Source organism: Balaenoptera ricei, chromosome 19 (genome assembly GCF_028023285.1).
Source record: "Balaenoptera ricei isolate mBalRic1 chromosome 19, mBalRic1.hap2, whole genome shotgun sequence".
Taxonomy (NCBI): Eukaryota; Metazoa; Chordata; class Mammalia; order Artiodactyla; family Balaenopteridae; genus Balaenoptera; species Balaenoptera ricei.
The window spans coordinates 53,247,148-53,270,210 of record NC_082657.1 but is presented as its reverse complement, the minus strand read 5'-3'; the positions used below and the strand labels follow the sequence as shown (position 1 = coordinate 53,270,210).

The 23,063-nt window shown below is 49.6% G+C and overlaps 2 protein-coding genes across 5 annotated transcripts; both read right to left on the bottom strand.

Moving 5' to 3' along the window:
• Positions 1-1,831: 1,831 nt before the first annotated feature.
• Positions 1,832-13,561, bottom strand: SYCE1L (synaptonemal complex central element protein 1 like). The gene is given in 12 exon segments (XM_059903521.1): positions 1,832-2,055; positions 2,057-2,237; positions 2,432-2,519; positions 2,606-2,675; positions 3,518-3,581; positions 3,829-3,912; positions 5,122-5,176; positions 5,447-5,494; positions 6,075-6,149; positions 6,341-6,400; positions 8,120-8,182; positions 13,501-13,561. Coding segments are annotated over 12 exon segments (915 nt in total). The 3' UTR covers positions 1,832-1,989.
• MON1B (MON1 homolog B, secretory trafficking associated) lies at positions 13,328-23,063 on the bottom strand. Of its 4 annotated transcripts, none has more exons than XM_059903519.1 (6): positions 22,843-23,063; positions 22,140-22,297; positions 19,946-20,266; positions 18,599-19,418; positions 18,085-18,232; positions 13,328-14,955 (listed from the first exon to the last, which is right to left on the bottom strand). In XM_059903519.1, exons 2-6 carry the CDS (start codon positions 22,285-22,287, stop codon positions 14,746-14,748), a joined length of 1,647 nt encoding a protein of 548 aa, XP_059759502.1. In that variant the 5' UTR covers positions 22,288-22,297; positions 22,843-23,063; the 3' UTR covers positions 13,328-14,745. The 4 variants fall into 4 exon arrangements, with proteins under 4 accessions (XP_059759502.1, XP_059759501.1, XP_059759499.1 ...); XM_059903518.1 differs by lacking the exon at positions 22,843-23,063 and adding an exon at positions 22,713-22,832; XM_059903516.1 differs by lacking the exon at positions 22,843-23,063 and adding an exon at positions 22,515-22,693.

The window sequence follows — 23,063 nt, the reverse complement described above, 5'->3', positions numbered from 1 at the left end:
GCCATGGTACAGGGATTAAAGCCTTCTGGGCCTTGTCTGTGGACTTGGGATAATAATAGCAACAACGGTGAGACCCAACATTCATCGTGGACTTACTGTATACTTTCACTGCCTCAATTTTCCTCATCTCTAGATTGGGAATAACAAGAATAGTAATGAGAATAATAAACGATAGGTAGCATTTATTGAATATTTTTTGCATGAAACTCTCTGTTCTAAGAGAAATATACACCCTGGTGTTTCTCATCTGTAACCTGGGAATAATAATAATAATAATAATAATAAATGATATGAATGATTTATTAAATACCTAATGGATTATAGGCCTCCATTCTAAGTGATTCATGCATCTGAGTTTCCTTCACAGATAGATTGGGAATAATAAATCATCATAGTAATTAGTGATAGCTAACATTTTACTGAGTGTTTACTATATGCCAGGTTCTGTTCTGAGAAGAATAGACTAGACAGACAAGGGCCATCTTGCCTGGGTCCCCAGGAAGTCTCTCATATTGTTAAGGGAATCACTGACTGAAACCACCTGCCCCGGCCAGGCCCAAGAGTAACCACATGCAGGAGTTATCTTACAACAGGAGGTCCTGGTAAGGAATGCAGAACTAACAAGCTACCGCCAACCAGAAGAATTCGGGAAAGGTCAAAAGGAGACCAGGAAGGACCCTGAGTCAGAATGATTGGCCAGAGACAACCCGGAAACTAACCCCATCACCATAAAACCTGAGACTGTGAGCCATGTGGCAGAGCAGTTCCCCTGGGTTCCCTTACCCTGCTGCTCTGCACCCAGGCGCCCCTTCCCAATAAAGTCCCTTGCTTTGTCAGCACGTGTGTCTCCTCGGACAATTCATTTCCCAGTGTTGGACAAGAGCCCGCTCTCGGGCCCTGGAAGGGGTCCCCCTTCCAGGACCAACATTCTATCCCGTGCCTCGTCACCCCACTCTGCTCCACCCCACTGGCCTCCTCCAGATGCTCCTGACACTCGACAAACTCAGTCCCCTCCACAGCCCTTGCAGGCGCCATCCCCTCTGCCCAGTGCACCTTCGTCCAGACACCTACAGGGCTCACTCCCTCGCCTGCCCCCTCACCTCCCTGCTCAGGCACCACTACTTCAATGAGATCCTCGCTGACCCTGCTACTTAAAATCCGGGGCCTACAATAGTGCCTGGTACACAAGCAGACATTCAGCAAATGCTTGTTTAAGCCACACATGCTTAGCGGGTGGCAAGGTGCCCTTTGGAACTGGGTCCCCCAGGCCAGCCTCCTGAGCAGCTGACATCCTTAACAGCCCTGCAGTCCGAGGAGACTGGGGTAAGGGCACCCCAGATGACGACACAGCAGGGCAAAGGCCCTGAGATGACACGGTGCTTGGAGAAGGGTGGAAAATCAGCTGTGTGGCTTGAAGCAAACGTGTGAGGGTGTGAGAGGCGAGGCCAGGTAGGCGAGCAGGTCCGAGAGAGTCTGCGGGTAATGCAGGGACTCTGGGAGGCTGGGATTTTACTCTGAACCACAGGAGACCGACAGGACCTGCAGCGGGTTTTTAACACGTCCCTTCGAGCCCTTACTGGTAAAACAGACGGTTCAGGAACCCGAGATGAGGCCGTGGAGATGGAGTGGCCTTGACACCCACCCAGTCACTGAGCTGTCGGGAGCGTTTACTGAGCTCCTGCGGCCTGAGCCGGCCAGGGGACTGGTGGGCGGAGTGCGGCGAGGCCCCGCCCAGACTTCCTGAACCACTCCCCCTTCTCCCGGAGAGAGGAAGGGCACGACCCCCAGCCCCAATGGCTCCTGTGGCACAGACTCAGCCGGGGAGTTGGAGGATGGTCCGCAAACGTCGCCTTTATTTCCGGGCGGGCCTTGAAGGAAGGTGGGGCCGGGTGGGTCCTACTGGCCTAGGGGGGCGTCAGGGCCAGCTCCGCCGGCGGCGCCAGGTCGCCCTCGCTGGGGAGCTGGGGGCCGGTCTGCGGGGGCTGGGAGTCAGCCTTTGGGGCCCTGGCGCCCGCCCACGCTGGCCCGCGCCGCCCTTTCCTTGTCCCCGCCCCCCCCGAGGACGCCCTGCACCCGCACCCCCCCCTCTCAGAGGGGCTCCGGGGACATCCCGCCCGCTCTGTCTCGGCCCGTCTGGCCTCCATCCCGGGCTCTCTACCTCTCCGGCCCGGTCCTCTGGGGTGGTCTGGTTCTGGGCGGGTACCTGCCCCCCGAGTTTCTCCAGCTCCGCCTTCAGCCTGCGGAGAAGGGGCAGAGGAGGGGAGGAAGAGAGGGGGAGTGTCGAGGGGGCACAGGGAGGAAGCCACTGAGACACTGAGCCCCGGCGGGAGGAGAGCCCAGCCCGCGGAGGCCCCGCCCTTCTGGGAGGGGCAGAAGGGGAGGTGTTGGCGGGGCGGACCTCGGCCCCTCCCCTCCTCCTCTCCCCTCTTACCCGTCTTTCTCTGCCGGGGCGCTCTGGACCTTGGGCGGCGAGCACAGCCGCCGCTCCACCGTCTCCAGCTTGGCCCGCGCCTGCCTCTCTGCGGGTGGGCGGGGCGTCATGGGCGGGGCCGGGAGCTCCCGCCGGCCGCCCCGGCTCCGACCCCACCCCGCGCGGGAGTCCCACCTTCGGTGAGCAGCTGCTCCTTGCTGCTCTGCAGGGCACGGATCTCCCAGGCCAGTCGCTGCTTCAGCATCTGTGAAGAGAGAGAGGAGCCCTGTCCGTCCAGCTGTCCTCCTGGCTCCTCCTCCTTCGCGCCTCTCGGAAAGTCCTTACTTGAATTAGGGCGTTCATTCATTCAGCTATCCATTAATTCAGTGTGCAGCTTCTGCTGTGGCCGGGCGCTGGCAGAGATGCTCTCCCCCTCAATCACTCCCCATGTCCCCGTGTACCTTAAACCTCATCTCTTCCCACTCTCTCATCCCCCAGCCCCACTGTTTGCTCTTCCTCAAAGACCCCAGGCACAGTTCAGCCTCCCAGGGACATTTGCACTCAGATACCCGCATGGCTTCCTCACTTACTTCCCTCGTGTCTGTGTTCAGATGACACCTGCTCAGAGAGGACTTCCCCACTGGCGTTACATGATCTATCTACTTATTTTCTTGTTTAGAGTCTGGGTATGCATCTCCTTGCTCCTAACCAACTTGGGGGCAGCAAAGACTTGGCCCCTGTGGAATGCTGCTGGACACATCCAGAGACACTGGCTGAGCGAACCAATGCCCTGACCGTGTCTGGTTCAGAGTTCCCATTTGCCACTGCAAGATAAGCACTCTAGGCAAGCAGGAGGGAAGCAAGATCAGCAATGGCTCCTGCAACACTCTGGGCAATGGATGCTGGGTGTGGCAGCGGGGGATGGTGAGAGGTGGTTGGGTTCAAGGTAGAAGCTGAAGGACTGAGTTGAGGAGGTGAGAGGAAGAAAGGAGTCAAGGACTACCCCTCGGCATTGGGCCTGAGCAGTAGGTGGGCCCTGGGCTGATGAGCAGAGACACTGAAGCCAGGGGAGGAGTGGCTTTGGTTGAGGCAATGATAATGGCTCACGTGGAATTCCCAGGGGTCCTTGTGCTGGCCTGTCAAATCCTCCAGCCGTTCTTCCACGTGCAACCTAGGGGCCGACATCCAGGATTGAGAAAACACATGCTAGGACTGACACGCAGCCTGGCCCAGTCCGGGGGTTTCTCATTCATAGGCCGTCAGATCTTTGCCTGGTGCTCCCTTGCTAGGAGCCCCTTTATGGGCTTTTTCCTCCAAGCCTTGCTTCCAACAGCACCACTTCCAACAAACTCTCCCTCATGCAAGCCCCACTCCCATGCCCCACACCGCGCCACCCCAGGCCCTAGACCCAGGGTTACCCCGGCTTCCTCTGTCCTTGACTCTCTGTGATCGGAGAGTTATGGAGAGAAATGTGCTCCATGTGCTCCGCCAACATGTACTTCCTGAGGAAGGAAAGAGAACCCTCAGTTATATTCTCTGAATGAGCCACCACTCCTTCCAGCAGGAGAGGGGCTGGGAGTCCCCATCCTCCTTTCCTCTGAGCAAATGTGAACCTTTATGGGCCTCTCTCGACACTATCACCCTGTCCATTCTGTCCCCCATCAAACCATGCCTTCCCAAGAAACCTCTGTGAAGGGTGCAGTAGTTTAGTTTCATAAATTATAAAGTCCTAGATTGAGGCCTGGATCTGCTATTCCGCTGTGACCTTGGACAAGTTAGTTAACCTCTCTGGGTCTCAGTTCCCTCATATGTAAGATGGTGGTACTGTCATCGCGAGGAGTAGTTGATAAACGAACATAAGCTGCTCACCAGACAGTGGGAGGTGTGGTGTGGTTAAGCATATATACACTTTAACTATCTATCATGAAGTTTTCCCACATTATTAAAACCATGATGTGCCGGCATTTGAGACTTCTGGTCACAAGAATGTAAAGGTTCAAAGGACGGAGAGATAGATGGCTGGATGGACAGTGAACTGGACGGGTGAGTGGCAGGCTGGAGAGACGATGTCTGGTTAGAGAACTGATGAGTGCAGGGATGATGGATGGATGGAGAAATAAAGGAAAGATTGTCAGAAGGATGGATAGCTGTCTGGATGGATGGTTGGGTAAAGAAATGAACGGTCAAATGGATGATTGGAAAGGTGGAGAGAAGATGAATGAATGATTGGATGGGTGAAAGATGATTAGATGGAAGGCTGGAGAGATAATGGCTGTCTGTCTGGATGAAGAGTTGGATAGTTGGATAGATGTATGGATGAATGAGTGGGACAGTGGGTGGATGGGTGGGTAGATGGACGGCTGGGTAGATGGACGGCTGGGTAAATGGGTGGCTGGGGTCATAAATGAGTAGACAGATAAACAAATGAATGGATGGCAGAAGAGCTAGCTAACCAATAGGGGAAGACTTAGAATAATACCAATGGATGAAATTTATTTGATAAAGAAACTAGCAATGAATGATTAAATGAGTTCATTTTGACACCACCACTTAATATTAATGATGAGCAGGGGTGTCTCTTGTCTAGCTACTCGATTTTATAGAAAGGGGAAATGAGGCGTGTGTGTCCAAGATTTATTTTCCCTAGCTCTTGCCCACTCCTCCTTCAGGCTGGGGAATAAGGCGGGGAAGAGCTGGGCAGGACCTCTTACCTCTGAGCCTCACTTCCCTTCCTTTGGCAGTGCAGCTGGAGGGTCCTCAGTGCCTCTGCGGGGAGGGGAACCAAGGGGCTTTGTGAGGGCTCTTGAGAAGTCAGGGTTGGGTAGAAGCAAGGGGCCTCACATCATGCTGGGCATTGTAAGGCACTGAGGGACTTCAGTGCTTACTCCGAGTCAGATGGCAGCCAAGGGAGAGATCTGAGCAGAGAGGGAAGCACCCTGACTCAGGTGTCGGGGGGATTCCTCTGGCTGTCTGAGAACTTCAGGCATTTGTGGGGTGATGGGGTAGAATAATGAGGACGAAGCAGCTGGTAAATACCTTGCTTTTTGCTCAAAACCTCCTCCAGGTGCACTTTCTCTCCATTCACTGGAAAACACAATGACACTTTGAGTCTCCAGGGGACTCACCCTGTGCCCCGACTGCAACTTCATGCAAAGGGAAGGCCCAAGGTCACACAGAAGATGTGATGCAGCCTCAGGGGAGGAGAGGCACCTCCTCACCAACCGTGCACCCGTCTCCCGCTGGGGACCATCCTGATGCAGCTTCTCCCGCTCGGGGCGCACATTCCCTGTAAGTGCCGAAGGGGTGAAGGACTGCAGGGTTCCCTTGTGTAGGATGCCTATGGTTTATACTGAGGGTAGAGATGATGAGAAATACAAAAGTACACCATGTCAAGTAGAAATAAAGGCTGTGAAGAAATAAATCAAGCCGGGGAGCGAGAGAAGGTGGTATTCTATTTTTAGAGGGGGCCGTCAAGGTGGACCTGTTGGGGTGAAGTTTCAGCTGAGAGCTGAAAGGCGACTCGAGATAGCACGAGGCAATGCGGATTATGTAGGACGAGCGCCTCGCAGGTGGAGGGAACAGGCCTTGCAAAGACCCTGAGGTGCGCACGGGAACGTCAGCACTGGTCATGAGATCTCTGGGTCCCTCTTCTGGTCCCACTTACAGGAGTCCAGGTCCCTACGCAGGGCCTCCCAGAGAGCTTGGGCTTCTCCCAGTTCCTCGCCGGATTTCTTCTTTGCTGGGTCGAAAAAGGGAAGAAGACACGGTGTGAGTGCAGCCTCTAGCCTTGCTGTTCTCTCACAGACCATGACACTGCACACTCATCTTCAGACAACCTGGAGGGGCCTGGATCTCACAGATGAGCAAGTGGAGGCTTTCAAAGCCCAGGTCCCTCTTGGGCAGCTGGCCGTCTTGCGTCCCGGAGCTTACCTTGCTGAAGCTCATTAATCCGGTTAATCAGGTCCTCGACCTGTGGCTCCAGGCTTCCCTCTGCAGAAGGAAAGAAAGATTGAGCCGGAGAGGGCAGATGCCTGTCTGTCTAAGGCAGAAGGAGGGGCGCGGGCGTCGCCGCTGTGTCTCTGCTGCTATGGGTCAGCGCTCATCGAGTGTGCGCCGTGTCCCAGGCTCTGTAAGAAACCCTTGCAGGGCTTGCACGCTGGGTGGGAGAGATGGACACTAAACAAAGATTCATGATGTCAGTGCTGGTGCAGGAAACGCCAGGAAGGGAAATAAAGTGAAGCAAGGGGCTGAAGAATGAAAGGGTAGAAGGTGCCTCTTGAGATGTGGAGAGGCCCCCAGTGACGTGAAGGAAGACAGCCCTGCAGTTCTGTGGGGTGAGGAGTGTGGAGTGGGGGACATGCCAGACAGAAGGACAATGAGTGCGAAGCCCCCGCAGTGGGGCTGAGTGAGGCGCATGCCCAAAATATATGGCCAAGCGGTCTGCTGTGGCTCGTGTGGCCCTAGTGAACTAGTGGAGAGCAGCTGGAGGCCAAGTGGGCAAGTGGGAGTGGCAGATCGCCCAGGGCCTCCTGGGACGTGGTAGAGGCTTCTACATGGAAATCTGAATGTGGTGGGAGACAAGGGAGACCCCCCCGCCCCCCCATGAAAAGCCTGGCGGGGTGGGTTGTCGCTTCTGTCCACCTGGACTCTGGTGCTGGCCTCATAGGAGATATGGGGAAAATGCCACTTTTCATTTTGACAGCTATCAAGTTCTCCATTGACAGGGAGATCAACTGTCTCTTTAGGGGGTCACCGCTAACTTCCCACAGTCCGAATTCCAGTGCTCCGTATGGGGGAGCTCTCCTCGTCCCTCTCTGGTTTCAAGGTTGGAAGCACAGAGTTGAGATAAAAATCTGCCCAACCCTCGCTGGGTCTCACTACCAGCCTATGAGACACTCTGGAGTTAAGCTCAAGTTCTGGATTTTCAGAGGCCACCAACTTCATCTCCTGTGACTTCCAGGTGACTGCGTGCTCTCCGAGGTGCTGATTATGATACAAATCCCTGGGGTCTTTGTTTTACTGGAGACGGGCAGAGTCACTGCATTTCAGTCACGCAATTCCTCTACCTAAGTTTAGCCTAGGCAGCAGCTCCAATGTACTTTTGCATGTGGCCACGGAGTCAGGGGAAGGGGAGGTTCCCCTTTATCTGGAACAGACCAGTGGATTGTAGTATTTTAAGCTGCTGATGGACTGGGGGGGATCCAACCTCAAACACGGCCAGAACTCTGCCCCAGCCCTGTTGTGGGTACTGGATGCTGGCCGGCTCCCAGTCTCCCATCAACAAGCAAAGCAAGGTGCAAAGCTGTTTGCATTGCCATTTGTATGTAAAAAAGGAGGGCAAAGAATACACACCCAAGAATGTATTTTTTTAAATGTCTAGAAAAATACCTAAGAATTTAAAAATAGTTGCTGCTGGCCTATGGGTCAGGGAAATGGATGGCTGGTGTGTGTGTGAGTGTGTGTGTGTGTGTCTGTGTGTCTGTGTGTGTGTGCATGCATGCAAATGAGTGTTGGAGGGTAGGGTTTTCCATCCCTTTATACTTCTTGAACTTTGAAGTTGTGTTTTTGGTTTAAAGAATTAAATTGTACAAGAGGGAGAAAGTGCAATGGGATAATTTCCCAAGGTTGTGAGTTGAGGGGGTGGGTTTGAACCACATCTTCCTGACTCAAAACCTCAGGCTAAGCCTCAGACACGAGGAGACACATGACCTTTCTGCAGCTTCTTCACCATTTCCAGCAACTCTTCAGTCTTCTTTGAAGACTTGGTCTCACCTGTGGAGATGAAAATCCGAATTACAGCATCCAGTGACAGTGAGAGGGGACTGAGGAAAGGTCCAAGCTAATCTGGGCAGGGAGGAAGAAAGCCTCACTGGGTTCTGAGGACACCCCTGGGCTGAACCAAAGATAGGCTGAGGGGCAGCTTTCCAGCCAGAGCAGGGTCCCTGCAGGACCCCCGTCCTTTTCTTTTTTTTTTTTTTTGGCGGCACCACACGGTTTGTGGAATTTTAGTTCCTTGACCAGGGATTGAACCCAGACCCTTGGCAGTGAGAGTATGGAATCCTAACCACTGGACCACCAAGGAAATCCCAGGACCCCGTCTTGTGTCTCTAGGGTTGATGGTGTGTGCTAGATGAATCAGGACCCCCTAATGGCCATTTCTTCCTGAGAGGTCAAAGAACACCACAGACATCCCTTTAATGAAATTCAGGTGTGAGAGAAGGGGGACGCACTTTTGCTGCTACTGCTGTTCAAAATCAGTATGAAGTTTTAAGCAATGCAGTAGGACAGAACAATTTCATATGAATTTCTTTAAAATCATTATAGGCCACAATTGGCAAATTCTTAAAGAAATGATGGGTCTAGGAAATGGTTTACTAATGGCTGCTAACATCCACGAAAGACAACTGGATATTATAAGCCTCCTGATGGAAGAACATAACACCACCTGTGAAGGATTCTGCTCCCCTCAATCCCAACCGGAAAAAAAAAAAAAAAAAAAAGGAAACTTCAACCTTTGTCACTTTTGCAATGGGATAGGCAAAAACAGCATTTTATTTCAAACTTTCTGGTAGTAAATATTAAAAACTTACTCAACTCCTCTGGATCAGAAATTCCACCTCTAGACATTTTAAGGAAATAATTAAGGATGGTGGGCAAGATTGTTCCATTGTTCATAATCTTAAACGACGGAAGCAACTTAAAGATACCTTAGTTGACTACAGCACATTCAGAGGATAAAATTCTTTGCAGCCATTAAAACTCATGTTGTAAATCAGGGGTTCTTGGGAATTCCCTGGAGGTCCAGTGGTTAGGACTCAGCTCTCTCACTGCCGGAACCTGGGTTTGATCCCTGATCAGGAAACTAAGATCCCATGAGCCTCGGGGGAAAAAAAAATCAGGGCTTCTTGACCTAAGCTTATTAAATTTTGTTGAAATGTTTGGTGGTATGTTCACTTTCTTTACATCTTTTTGTCTTGCTTGTGATCTTTTACAAATTGGTATGTATTAATTTAATTTTGCATAAATCTCATTGCTTTTCTCTGGTAGCATTGGTTGGTATGTCTCCTCTGGAGACTTTTAAGTTCTTTAAATATTCTTAATATTTGGAATGAAAAAAAAATTAAATCTACTTTAATAACGAAGGGAGATATTTGTGATTACTTGTTTTGTTTTTAATATTATGAAAATTTCCAAACGCACATGAAAGTAGAGAGGACACCATGATGGACTCCAGGTTACTCATTGTCCAGATCTGGCAATCATTAATATTTGCTTCAGCCGAAAAAAACATATTTGCTTCAGCTATGTTTTTCTTGTGCTAAAGTATTTTCAAGCAAGCCCCAGACTTCATGACATTTCATCCCTAGATACTTCATTGAGTCTCAACTAAAAAAAAAGAAAGTCTCAACTACTAGAAGACATTTTCTTAGATGAGTCCAATCCTATAGTCACACCGACAAGATTAGCAATCATCACTAATCATCGGATCATTTATATCATAAAATGCCCACAACATATGTGGTTTCCCCTGATTGTCCCCATATGTCTTTCACAGCTGGCTTGTTGAACCATTTCTGTGAAAGCTCCATCTGTGTTTTTCCTCTCCACTGCATTAATTTTTTTATTGCAGTATAGTTGATTTACAACGTTGTGTTAGTTTCAGGTGTACAGCAAAGTGAATCAGTTATACATATACATATATCCACTCTTTTTTTTTTTTTTAAGATTCTTTTTCCATGTAGGCCATTACAGAGTATAGAATAGAGTTTCCTGTGCTATACAGCAGGTTCTTATTAGTTATCTATTTTATATATAGTAGTGTGTATATGTCAACCCCAATCTCCCAGTTTATCCCTCCTCCCACCCTTATCCCCTGGTAACCACAAGTTTGTTTTCTACATCCATGACTCTACTTCTGTTTTGTAAATTTGTACCCATTTGTACCCTTTAAGATTCCACATATAAGCAATATCATACAATACTTGTCTTTCTGTGTTCTGACTTACTTCACTCAGTATCACAATCTCTAGATCCATCCCTGTTGCTGCAAATGGCATTATTTTGTCCTTTTTTATGGCTAATATTCCATTTTATATATGTACCACATCTTCTTTATCCATTCTTCTGTTGATGGACATTTAGGTTGCTTCCATGTCCTAGCTATTGTAAATAGTGAACATTGGGGCACATGTATCTTTTAGAATTATGGTTTTCTCTGGTATATGCCCTCAGAATGGGAGAAAATATTTACAAATGAAACAACTGACAAGGGATTAATCTCCAAAATATACAAACAGCTCATGCAGCTCAATATAAAAAAAAAAAACCACAATCAAAAATGGGCAGAAGATCTAAATAGACATTTCTCCAAAGAAGACATACAGATGGCCAAAAAGCACACAAAAAGATGCTCAACATCACTATCAGAGAAATGCAAATCAAAACTATAATGAGGTATCACCTCACACCAGTCAGAATGACCGTCATCCAAAAATCTACAAACAACAAATGCTGGCGAGGGTGTGGAGAAAAGGGAACCCTCCTGCGCTGTTGATGGGAATGTAAATTGGTACAGCCACTAAGGAGAACAGTACGGAGGTTCCTTAAAAAACTAAAAATAGAACTACCACATGATCCTCTCCACTGCATTCCTAGTCCTAGTCACGCAGTAAGATCACAGATGATCAGTAAATCTTGCAAATAGTCCAGCTAACATCTTGACAAAAGTTTTAAAAAATCAATGTGACAAAACAAAGCCTATAGAGCATGAACCCCTTTGAAACACTTTATTTTGAAATAATTTCAGATGTATTGAATACATAAAAGTTGTAGAAACAGGCCACAGTGCTATTTGCCCTTGTATCAGATTTCCCATTTGTGAGCATTACTGCACATAAATTGCAGGCATCATGACCCATTATTTCTTAATATTCCAGTATATATTTGCTATTTATAAGGGGACTCTACCAGGTAACTGCAGTATAACCATCAAAACAGAGATGTTAATATTGACCAATATTAAAGTATGATCCTCAGATGCCAGTCAGCATTTTTCCTCTTATATTTTCATATTATTTAGCACTACTTACATTTTCCTTTTTAAAAAATTACAAAAATGCTTCCACCTCTACACAGTCCCCAAAATCCAAGTCCCTTGTTGAGAGTCACCAGTTAGGCCTTTAGCCTTCAGACATTTTTCTAAGCAGCACACATAGGGCTGTAGTTGAACTGCCTCTTCTTCTTTTTTTTTTTTTTCTTTTTTTTAATCCCAACTTGCTTTTCTCTCGTAAGCATATGATCTCTTTTGAATCTGTCTGTTAATGAATCACCATCTTCTCCTTTTACTTTTAATTAATAAAATTAAATTGGAATTTAATTATTTTTTCCTGTCTCTTAAGAAAAAATGTCCATTATACAGGCATTCCATAACGCATGGATATACCTAAATTTAGTCATTTCCGTGATTGCTCCTGTGTTTCGCTTCCATCAGCAACATTCCAATGACCCTGCTTGGTCCACACATCTGTGTATTCTAAGATTACCAAGCATGGTGACTGGAGATAAGAAAATACCAGATATACGTTTCTAAAGCTAATTTTGATGGGTTAGAAATGGTAACTTGGGCTTCCCTGGTGGCGCAGTGGTTGAGAATCTGCCTGCCAATGCAGGGGACACGGGTTCGAGCCCTGGTCTGGGAAGATCCCACATGCCTCGGAGCAGCTGGGCCCGTGAGCCACAATTACTGAGCCTGCGCGTCTGGAGCCTGTGCTCCGCAACAAGAGAGGCCGCGATAGTGAGAGGCCCACGCACCGCGATGAAGAGTGGCCCCCGCTTGCTGCAACTAGAGAAAGCCCTCGCACAGAAACGAAGACCCAACACAGCCAAGAATAAATAAATAAATAATTAAAAAAAAAAAAAAAAAAAAAAAAAAAAGAAATGGTAACTTGATATGCTTTTCAACTTTCTCCATTGCTGGTGAAGTTAACCATAACTTCCTTTTTTAAAAAAATTTGATAATAATAGTCTTTTTTTTTAAGCACAGTGGCAGCTATACTAAGTGCTTAATAAGGAAGATTTATTGGCATCTGTCTTATTTCTTGTTGAAAGCTTGCACTCAATGTGAGGCCAAAATCTAAGAGAGCTCTCAGTGTTAGTTATTTCATTATTCATGCAGTAAAAAAATTACTGAGCACCTACTATACGCCAAGCAGGCATTGTTTCAGGTGCTGGGGAAACGGCAATAAACGGTCTGCTCTCATGAAGCTCACATCCTAAGAGAGACAATATACAAGTGCATAATTATTGTTGTCATCTGCATAGATATAACTGGAAAGATGCAATCCAATGTGTTTATTAATATGATGGTTTAAAGAGTAGGAAAGGTGGTCAGAGATAAATGAAAGGAGGGCCAAGAGTCGAAACAGCTGATACAGAGTGATGGGTACATGGGCATTCATCAGGCTATTTTCTGTGCTTTGGTACATTTTGAAAATTTCTATAATTAAAAAAAATATTAGTGGCTAACAGGAGATCATTGTCTTGGGAGATTTTCTTCTTTTGGCTAGACCTAAATTTCCAACTCCCTCTAGGAAAATATTGTCTTTCCTCTCACTGGGGTGTAGGGTGTCAATATCAACAAAATGCCCTGGAGAATTTTCTCCAAAGAAGCCGTCTGTGGGAGTGGCCATTCACAATTAAGATTTAAGAGTCCATGCAAAGTGTGATATGGGCTGGGTGTGAAATGATGATATTGGGGAATTACTGTTAATTTTCTTAGCTATGGCAGCAGTTGAGTGGGTTCTGAGACCATCCACCCCTCTTTTGTTTGAAGAGATGCATACTGAAGTATTTAGTCTATTGTTTACTTTAAAATAAATAAGCAATATAGCCAATAAAGTTGACAACAGTTAATCGAGCTGCTGAGAATATACATGTTATTTATCTGCACTTTATTGAAGAGCATTTTTTTTTTTATAAAAGGCTTACAATTTTTCTTCCTTAAGTACTGCTATCAATATTTCATTATTGTAAGGGGACGAAGCCTCCCTTCCTTCTACCCTGGCTGCCAGAGGCCCACTTGCCCTCACTACCTTCATCCTCCTCAAGGACTTCCAGCGGCGCCACTTCCGAAGGCTCCAACTTCCCCGCCATTTTCCAACGCACGCACGGCTGGCGCGCCTGCGCTTTGGACGATGATTGGTTTAAAAAAAAAAAAAAAAACACGCGAGGGCGGATAGGCTGTGCAGAGCGCAGGCGCCTAGTGCGTCTCTGTGCGTCCGTTGACCAGGATGAGGAGCGATGGGCTTTCCGCTCCCGGGAGGGGACAGCCCAGAGCCCCCGAGCGACAGTTGGCGCGCACGCGTGGTGGCCTGCAACTCCAGGTTAGAGAAAAGAAGGGCAAAACTAGGGTCTTGGTCATTGGCGAGTGAGTGCTGTGTGCACGCATGGAAATTACCGGCAGGTCTCGCTATCTCCCTCTGCAGGATGCTTGTGTTGTGCAGGTTGTGCAAGTCTGGGACAAACGTCCATGCGCTGTGTGGTGGTACGCAAGCGTTGAGTCCCTTTTCGTTCACGCATCCTCACTTAACAGCCTATGAGAGGTTAGGTATCTGCATTTCATGAGTGAGTAGAATGAGCCGTGGAAGGTAAGTGGATCTATGTAAAAATTCTGGATCTCAGCCACCATGTGAAGTCAGGTGCTTTGCCCCAGGTTACACAGACAGGCAGACGCTAGAGACCATCTTATTAATGTTAGCAGCAGCCAACACTGATGGGGGTCATTTTTGACTGGGTAAAGATGAAGTACATGAAGCGCAAAGGAATGTCCTTATGGGGATCGGTATTAGGCTTTTTATGTGCAGTTTTTTTCTTTAAAATATCTTCAGGCCGCTTCTGGGCACAGGCTGGTCCTGCGTTCCAACTCCAGAACCCCCGTGGGCCACCCAAGGAGACCCTGGCCAGCCGTGGACCCTCAGGGCTGAGATCCCATGCGGGAGGCAGACCCCTGATGCAGGACAGAGGGTGTGGTGGCCAGGATTGGAGGAGACGGTCCCTGACAGAGGCTGGAACATCATCCAGGTGAAGGAGGCGTGGCAGAGGGAGGGGAAGAGGGCGTCCTAAGGATTTCCCCAGAGGTGGAGGGGCAGGCGGGGGCCAGGGAAGCAGCCGGCTCACCTGCGTGCCGTCACGCCGCCACCCATCTCTCATGTGTGGGCAGCCCCCCAGATCTTGCTCCATTGCCCGGGGAGACAGGGACCAGCCACAGACACCACCACCAGCAACCCCCCCCCCCGCCACCCCCCGGCCCACACGGCCCAGTCTGGGAGCTCTGCCTCTCAAGGTGCAGTAAACAGGCCGTTATGGGAAGCTTGGTCCGTGGAGGCAGCTGGGGCTGCTGGGGGTGTGGAGTACTTGGGTGGGTAACGAATGAAGAGACGATCCTCCTCTTTCTTCACCCAACGCAGGAGTTTGGTCACTACGAGGATGGCACCTGCCTTGGTCGCCAGGGGGCTGAGGCAGGTGTACAGCTCAAATTTGGAGGTCACCTGGGGGTTTGAGAGGAGACAGGGTCAGCTGGACCGGAGCTGGCCATGCCCGGTGCTGTCCACCCCACCCTAGCCCCATACCTGTCCCGTTTGGAAGGTGCACCTGGCAGCAGCTCCTCCTTGGCGCTGCCTGGTCACTGGGCTAAAGCGGGTAAGCTGACGCTATTGTATCACGAGTGGGCCAAGGGATCAGCGAGAGCTGGTGGCTTCAGCTGGGTGATGCTGGCTCTGTGTGTGTGTGTATGTACACTCTCTGGACCTCAGTTCACTTGTCTGTGCACTGGGGATGACGACAGTGCTTAACATTTAATGAGCGATGGTTGTATACGAAGTCCTGTTCTAAGCTCCACACACCTGTTTCTATCATCTGTAGCCTGGGCAGAATAGGAGGATTAACTCAATTTAATCTTCACACCAACCTGAGAGGCTTAACCTGACCAGGTCACCAGCACCTTTCCACATCACCTCTCTCTGCTCTCCCCCTCGCTCTCTCTGTTCCAGCCACTCTAGCCTCTCCTTGCTGTTCCTCAAACATAACCAGGCTCAGCCTCACCTCATGGCATTTGCACAGTCCTTTCCCTCTGCCAGGTGTACTGTTCCTGGAGACACCCACACGACCTGTGACCTCCCCTTCCACGTGGATGTCATTTCCTGACCACCCGATTTAAAATCCTGGGCCTACCAGATCTTGTTTTTGAAATACCATCCTCCACTGAAAGGTACAAGGGCTCATTGGATAGATGGCCAATTTCAGGACTGGCACAGAGAACGTACAAAATGAGCTTGGAATATCTTGTGCCAGAAAGTAAGAAGTGCTTCAGCAGTCATGCAGATGTGTCAAAAAGATACAGGGACCAGTCTGGCTAAATCATGGCTCCTGCTGGCTAACTCAGAGACAATTTGAGCACAAAAATAAATGAAAGGAAAAGATTTTAGCCCACTGAATTCAAGAAAATTCCATAATATAAAATTCAAAATTCAACAAATAAATAGGAGCAGGGAAAGTTCTTCCATGTAGTAGAATCTCAACCAATAAATGAAGTTATGATGGAGTTAGAAAAGTAACCATCTGGTAAATACCAGAGAAACAACTGTCAAAGGCAAAAATCATTAATGGATATTAAAATCAGTGGATGAAAATATGGTGAAAAAGAGAACACTGACATAATCACCACAAGATATTTACTAATTACAAAGGGCAAAAAACAACTTTAAAGTGGAGAAACCTGGCAGATACCACCTTAATGAAGTCATCGAAGTTAACATCATCAATGGGACACAGTGACATTGTGGTCCTCCTGATATGAAGCAGAAAAGGACACAACATCACTTCTGTGATATGCTTGCCCAAAATGCATGACCTCAATTTAGTCTTGATAAAAATATTAGAAAAACCCAAGTTGAGGGACATTCTACAAACTAACTGGCTGGTACTTTCTAAAAGTGCCCAAGTCATAAAAGACAAAAATAAGACTCAGGAAATGTTCCAGAATAAACGAGACTAGGGAGACACAATAAATAAATCTAATATGCGATCCTGGACTGGATTCTGGACCAGTAAAAGGACATTAGCGGGACAAGTGGTGAAGTCTGAATGAAGTCTGTGGATAAGATGTGATTGTACTGATGTTAATTCCCTGATTTAATGAGTTCCTGTGGTTATGTTAACATCTGGAGAAACTACGTGAAGGACCTATTTAAAGTAACTTTTTGCAACTTCTTTGTAAGTCTAAAATTGCTTGAAAATGAAAGCTAAAGAAATTTTTTTAAATTAAATAAAATTCTCAGCCTAGAACAATGCCTGATACATAACAGGCATGCAAATAAATGGTTTAATAAATATGCACTAAACAGCAGAATCTAGGGGAAAGTGCCATTTCCAGTGGAGTCACGTGACCAAACTCCCTGAAGCTGACCTTGAATAGACCCATAGGAAGTGAGGACAGGAGCCCTGAAGAGACCCCAGGGAAGGATACCCCAGGTGGAAGGCACAGCAGGGGACCAAGCCTGTAGTGTTCAAGAGTGCTGGGAACTCATGGAGTCAAAGCTCAACTGGTACCTGCAGACACGTGGGCGGGGCTCATGGGAAATCGGCGAGCACAGTGATGGTGGATAACGGGGCCTCTTGAAAGTCAGAGACACTCTGCTGGTGGCTAACCAGTGGACACTCTACTGCAGACTGCTGGCTTGTCTACAAGTGTCAATGCATGTGTCTAAAAAGAAGAAAACTTAATTTCTGTTTGATGTGAAGAACAAATTCAGATTTGGCACTTTTGTGTTTTAAGTGCCTAAGAATGGAAAGAGATAATAATTAAAAAGTATTTAAGAAATTTAAGATCATGAACTGGGAGAGCCCTAGGCATAACTGCTAAGAATCTTGGAAACAGAAAAAGAAGTTGAGCGTCTGTCATGCAGTTTCCTTAAGCTACAATGAACACCATCTTCTCTCTGGAAGAAGACAGAAACTAGGAGCAACTGTGCACGGTAATTTTCACTGAATTCTAAGAATATTTACCTCGTTTACAACTGGATTCATTTATTCCTTCTAGTATTGACTGCAATACTCCAGTCAGATACAGGAATTTTTTGTGTAAGTGTAATTTCAAAAATTTCCACATGATGGCAGAAGATCCTAATATCTGGAAACACGTTATTAAATGAAATTCAGAAAACTTTGTATTTCAATTTTACCTGAAACAGTATGCGTCTTTTCGTATTTCTACTAGCAATTTTCACACTTGTATTGTCTGATAGAGACAGTTATTGCTACTTAGAACATTTTAAATGTTTTCACTAATTTTAAAATTTTAAAAATAAATTTGTTTTTCCGGAAAAAAACCCAAAAAACCACCAGACTCCCTACTGGTTGTTTCTCTGGTATTTACCAGATGGTTACTGTTGACCGAGGGAACGGTCAACAGAATGATGGAACTAAAGGTTCTGGACACTGCAGCTGCTGGTTTTCACAGACACACGGAGTGGCCAGGACACTTCTGGAGGCAAGACCGCAGCCCAGGCCAAGGCGTGGTGCACCTGAAGGAGGCCGTCACAGCTGGAGGGGATACAGGGGAGGGAAAGAAGGCTTGAAGTGGGGCAATTAACTCCTTCAGAGCCCCCCACTCAACTCACCCAGGCCAGCAGCGTCTCCTTCTCAGCCACGTGGTAAATGAGGCGCAGGGGCCGCGAGGTGTTATGGAGGCGCGCGTGCAGGCGGTGGTACAGGTCGGACAGGCGCTGTCGCTCCTCCTCTCTGCTGTACGGGGCCTCCAGCTCGGGGCTGCAGTGATGGACGGGGGTGGGGGACAAGGTCAGTCTAGGGCTTTCTTGGCTGGCCTATCTCCCCTCAGTCTAGGGAGTTCAGTTAAGTTAGGAGCTGAGCCTCCCCCATTAGACTAGAGGCTTCTCAGGGCCGAAGCTCCCCATCAAACTCGGGGACTCCTTGAGTCCTGGGGCCCTCCTCTCCATTAGAACAGGGGGTTTCTCGAGGTTGTTGGCTGAGCCTCCCGCATCGGGCAGGCCCATTCTATTGCATCTCTCTAGAGCATGGCTGGCTCTCTCGCCAGACTCATGGCTATGAGTTGCCGAACCTTCCAGTTAGATAAGCCTTCCCACCGGGCCACTTGCCCGCAGGGTAGGGGCCCACCTGGTAAACTGGGGCAGCTGGCGGTGATGGTCGGGGATGTCCAGCGGCTTATAGAGGAAGTGCCGGAGGCCGGCGGCCTCCACAGCCTGCACACTGTAGGCCGAGGCACTGGCCGATGGGGTGCTGGAGAAGCTGGCAGCCTCCCTGAGGGTGCGCATGGCCCCAAGGGAGTGCATGCCGTCCTCGACCAGGCGCCGGCAGGTGGCCATGTCGTGGAAGGCCTCGGGGTCGGTGCCGAGCAGCAGCAGGCAGACAGGCATGGCGTCCAGGCGGGCCACGTAGGCGTAGAAGAAACCATCGGGGTTGAAGCGGGGCAGGCACACAGGCGCCCAGGCCTCGCCCGCCGCAAAGGCCGGTGCCCCCACCCAGTCCAGCAGCAACTGCAGGTCGGCTGGGTCCAGCCGGCACTCGGCCAGCACAGTCCGCTCCTGGGCTGCTGTCACCAGGCGACCGCCAACCGCCAGCACCGAGAGGGCCAGGCCAGGCGCCGTGCAACGTCGGAGCAGCGCACCCAGCGCGTCCCGCAGCGGGCGAGCGAGAGGGACGCAGCGCACGGCGCCCAGCAGCAGGGCACCCGGGTCCCGCTCCACACTGTCCAGAAGCCGGTCTAGAGTGCGCTCCGAGCCGGCCAGCAGGCGGCGGAGGTCGTAGTTCTGCTTGCGCGCGAAGATGCGGGCCACGCTGGCGCGCGTCAGGGTGCTCACGATCTGTGCGTGCACGGCCATGAGCTCCCCCCGCAGCTGGGCTGCTGACTGAGGAGTCCTTGACACGGCCACCAGCAGCAGTGGGCCCTGCTGTAGGAACACCAGCTTGTGGTCCTCTGGGGGAGGGAAGGGGCAGGGGGTCAGTGTGACAAGACGGGGTCAGGTGGGGCTCTTCCACCCCTCCCCGAAAGGCATACACTCCTGGTGCAAGCCCACACGGTCACTCTAGGGACACAGCACTAAGGTAAGGACAAACTGGGGGAGTTTGGACATTTGCAGAGACACGATGGGATGGTCAGGGAATCAGGCACACAGCATGGAGTGGGGAAGATGCAGCAAGGACTAACAGAGCTAGAAAGACACCAACTCAGCCACACGGCCTCCAAACTCACCCTCTCAGGCAAGAAGGAAATATCCAGCCAGTTACTTACATCCCAGGGAGTTAATCACTCAGAACCCAGCAGGGCCAACAGACAGACCCCTTGGACAGACAGACGCCTGGCCAGCCTCCACACACACTGACTCACTCCTAACTAGCTGGATAGTCCCCCAAGCAGCCAGCCAGCCAGAAAGACCTACTGCCAGACAGACAGCCATAGCCCCAGTCACCGTCACCTGTTCGGCCTCCTGCCCCTTTGCTCACCAGCATAGATGGCGCGAATGGCATCTCCTGCACTCTGCACGAAGGACACGAGGGCTGTCATCACACCCATGGTAGTCGACAATGCCTCCACGCTACCGTACCGCGAGTAGATGGGCTTGCCGGCCTCACTCAGCACGAACACGTGCTTCCGCTTGCTGCGCCAGTCCTCGTCACTGGGGTCCCCGCCCTGGCCCCCTGAGCCACTCTCAGGGCCACCCACGGGACTGTTCTCAGAGGCTGCCGGACCCCAGAGCCCATAGGTGCATGACGGAGCCTCGGGCTGGAGCAGCAGGCCGGGTGGCTGGTCCTTGGTCTCGGATCCTGAAAGGGAGGCCCTGGTGAGTCATCTGCCCGTGGACTCCCACTAACCCCATGTGCCCACAGACCCACCAAATCCCTACCAGCCCTGCAATGACCCCCTGCTGCTGACACAGACCTCCAGGTGTCTCCTCTGCCCCTCAATGACATCCACTAACACTTAGGTTTCAACGATCCCCCTAAAACTCCAGTAATCCCATCTCACTGTCATTACTGAACCCTTTATATTCCTACAGACTAACTATTCCCCTTTCAATAACTGCCATTCCCAAGTCTTCAAAGCACCCCTCTGCCTCTGAATGATTATCAGTATCTTCATCTTCAATGATTCCCCTATTAATCTCTGACCCCTCATTTATTTTCCTGGTATCTACTCACCCCTCAATAGCTACCATTATGTCTATTAACATCTGTGTCTTTGAATGTGCCCCTCACTACCCTAACCCCTTATTTATTCTCACTGATGTCCACTGATCCTAATGACCCCATTGACTCCCAGTCTTGGTGATGATCACTAATCCAAATTCTGCCATGATTATCCACTAACATCCGGATCTTTAGGACGCCCCTCACCCCCTATTCATTCCCACTGCTGTTCACTAACATTCCAATGACCCCACATTAACGTCACTAATACCTGGGTCTTCAATGACCTTCAATGACTGCCCCGACCCACAATTTAATCTACTCCATGTCCACTGCATTCCCAAGAATGACCACCATTAACCTCCACTAACATCCAAGACTTCAAGTGACCTCCACTGACTCCCCTGACTTTTATTCTCATTGATATGACTCCCCTTTATTCTCACTGATATCCACTCCCCACCCTACAATAACCACCGTAACATCCACTAACACACAGGACTTTAATGACCTCTATTGCCCTTCACCATGACCATCATTAACATTCACCAATGAAATCCACAATTTCATTGCCCTCTACTGACTACCCTCCCATTTATTGTAATTGATGTCCACTGATCCCCAGTGACAACCAGTGTTATCCACTGGCAACTGTGTATCAATACTTTCCTCATAAAATCCCAATGACCTCATATTCCCTCATTTTCTCATTGACAGTCCCCAAGGACCTACTCCCAATACTTGCCAACAAGTTCTCAAAGACGCCCCCCCCCCCCCAATTACTGATTTTCAGTGATGTGTACTGATCCTTCCCAATGACCCCATTAACATCCACTAATTCCAAAGTGGTCAATAAGCACTCATTCCGCAATGACTTCCGCTGACCCTCCACGCTATACCTTTACACATACACCAGAGTCTTCAAAGATCTTCCTACTGGTCCTCTGACTCTCCAGATAATTTCATTGATGTCCACTGTCTCCCCATCAATGATCATCATTAACGTCCACTAAGATCTGGTTCCTTAAAGACTCCCTCCAACAACTACCATCAACTCCTCAATGATGTAAATACTCTGAGCGCCCACTGGCCCCCACTGATCCCCTTTCCCACCTCAATGATTTAAAGACCCCAAAGGGGTCAAAAGGGGACTGACTTCTATATAGTCCCCCTTTGACCCTATTAACTTTTTTTTGGTCATTCACTGACCTAAACATCCTAAATCCCCAGTGCCCTTCTCTAACCTCAACGGATCCCTTTCTGATTCTTCAATTACCTAAATTCTTACCAACTCCCCAGTGAACATCCATTGACATCCACTGATTTCTTTTTCACTCCTCAATGATTTAAACTACAACATGAGTACACAATGACTTCCCCCTGACCCAAGCTATGGTTTAAACTACTTCCCCGAGTCCCAAAGGGCTCCCCTCTTGTCCCCCATGGACCTCCCCCAACAATAACACCCCCTAGGGATTCCATCCAAGACCCCAGTGAAGGGAATGCATACCTGTTTTCTCCACGCTCGCATCTCCAGTACCGGGTAGGTCCCTGCAAATCCCTCCACCGTCTCTAGCCTCCTCACTGGGGAACCGCATCTCCTCCAAGTCCTCCGCGTCCCCGGGGGCTGGGGCAGCAGTGCCTCCTCCGGCCTCCATCTGCACATCCCTGTGGGGGGAGGGGAATGGAGAGTGACCCACAGCAAAAGAAACTTCTTAAAAGCTGTTACTGAACCTGGCCTCCTTGTACACACTCCTGGGGCTCGTTTCCCCTCGCGTTTCAACAGGATGAGACATTCAAAAACACGACCACATACTTGCAACCTCCAACACTTTCCGAAAAGGGAGGCTCTACCGAGCCTCTGGAAATAAAGATATATAGACACCTGTTTTAACTCCGTATCTCAATTGGCCAGGTACCATTACTTCCCGCAGCCGCGGAAGCATCACACTTCCGGGTGTGGCTGCTCTCTTGCCACACTTCCGGGTGCGACGCGGCTCTGAAGACACTTCCGGTTGCGGAGCCTTATTCGCTCGCCGGGCGCCGGACCCCTCTCTCCCGCAGCCCACTCGTGTTCCCTCACCGTAGAGAAGGTGCGCGCCACTCTCGGATCTAGGTCGGATCTGACCCGGAACCCAGAGCCCCTTCTGCACTCGTTCCCACCGCGCCCGCACCAGCGACTAACGGGGGCGAGTCCGGGCCACCTCTCGTACCCAAGGTTGCCGGCGTGAGGGGGCGCGGCTCACGTTCAGCCAATCCGGAGTACGGAGGGCGGCACTGCCTCCTTTATGGCCCAATCAAGCGAAGCCGATCCCCTCCGACCGTTCCGCCCCCATTCCGTCTGCTTCGTATCTCCACCAATACTGTGCGTCGAATTGCTATTGCACCCGCCTATCCCTTGACTGACATCTCTCTGGACCCAATCGAAGGTTCG

What these genes read in the sequence shown, in the direction of transcription:
- MON1B (XM_059903519.1), bottom strand. Translation starts at nt 22,287, where the DNA reads ATGGAGGCCGGAGGAGGCACTGCTGCCCCAGCCCCCGGGGACGCGGAG. An exon ending in CAGCTGCCCCAGTTTACCAG is followed by an intron (nt 18,233 to 18,598) that starts GTGGGCCCCTAC and finishes CCATCACTGCAG; the next exon opens with CCCCGAGCTGGAGGCCCCGT. An exon ending in AGGAGACGCTGCTGGCCTGG is followed by an intron (nt 14,956 to 18,084) that starts GTGAGTTGAGTG and finishes TCAAACCCCCAG; the next exon opens with GTGACCTCCAAATTTGAGCT.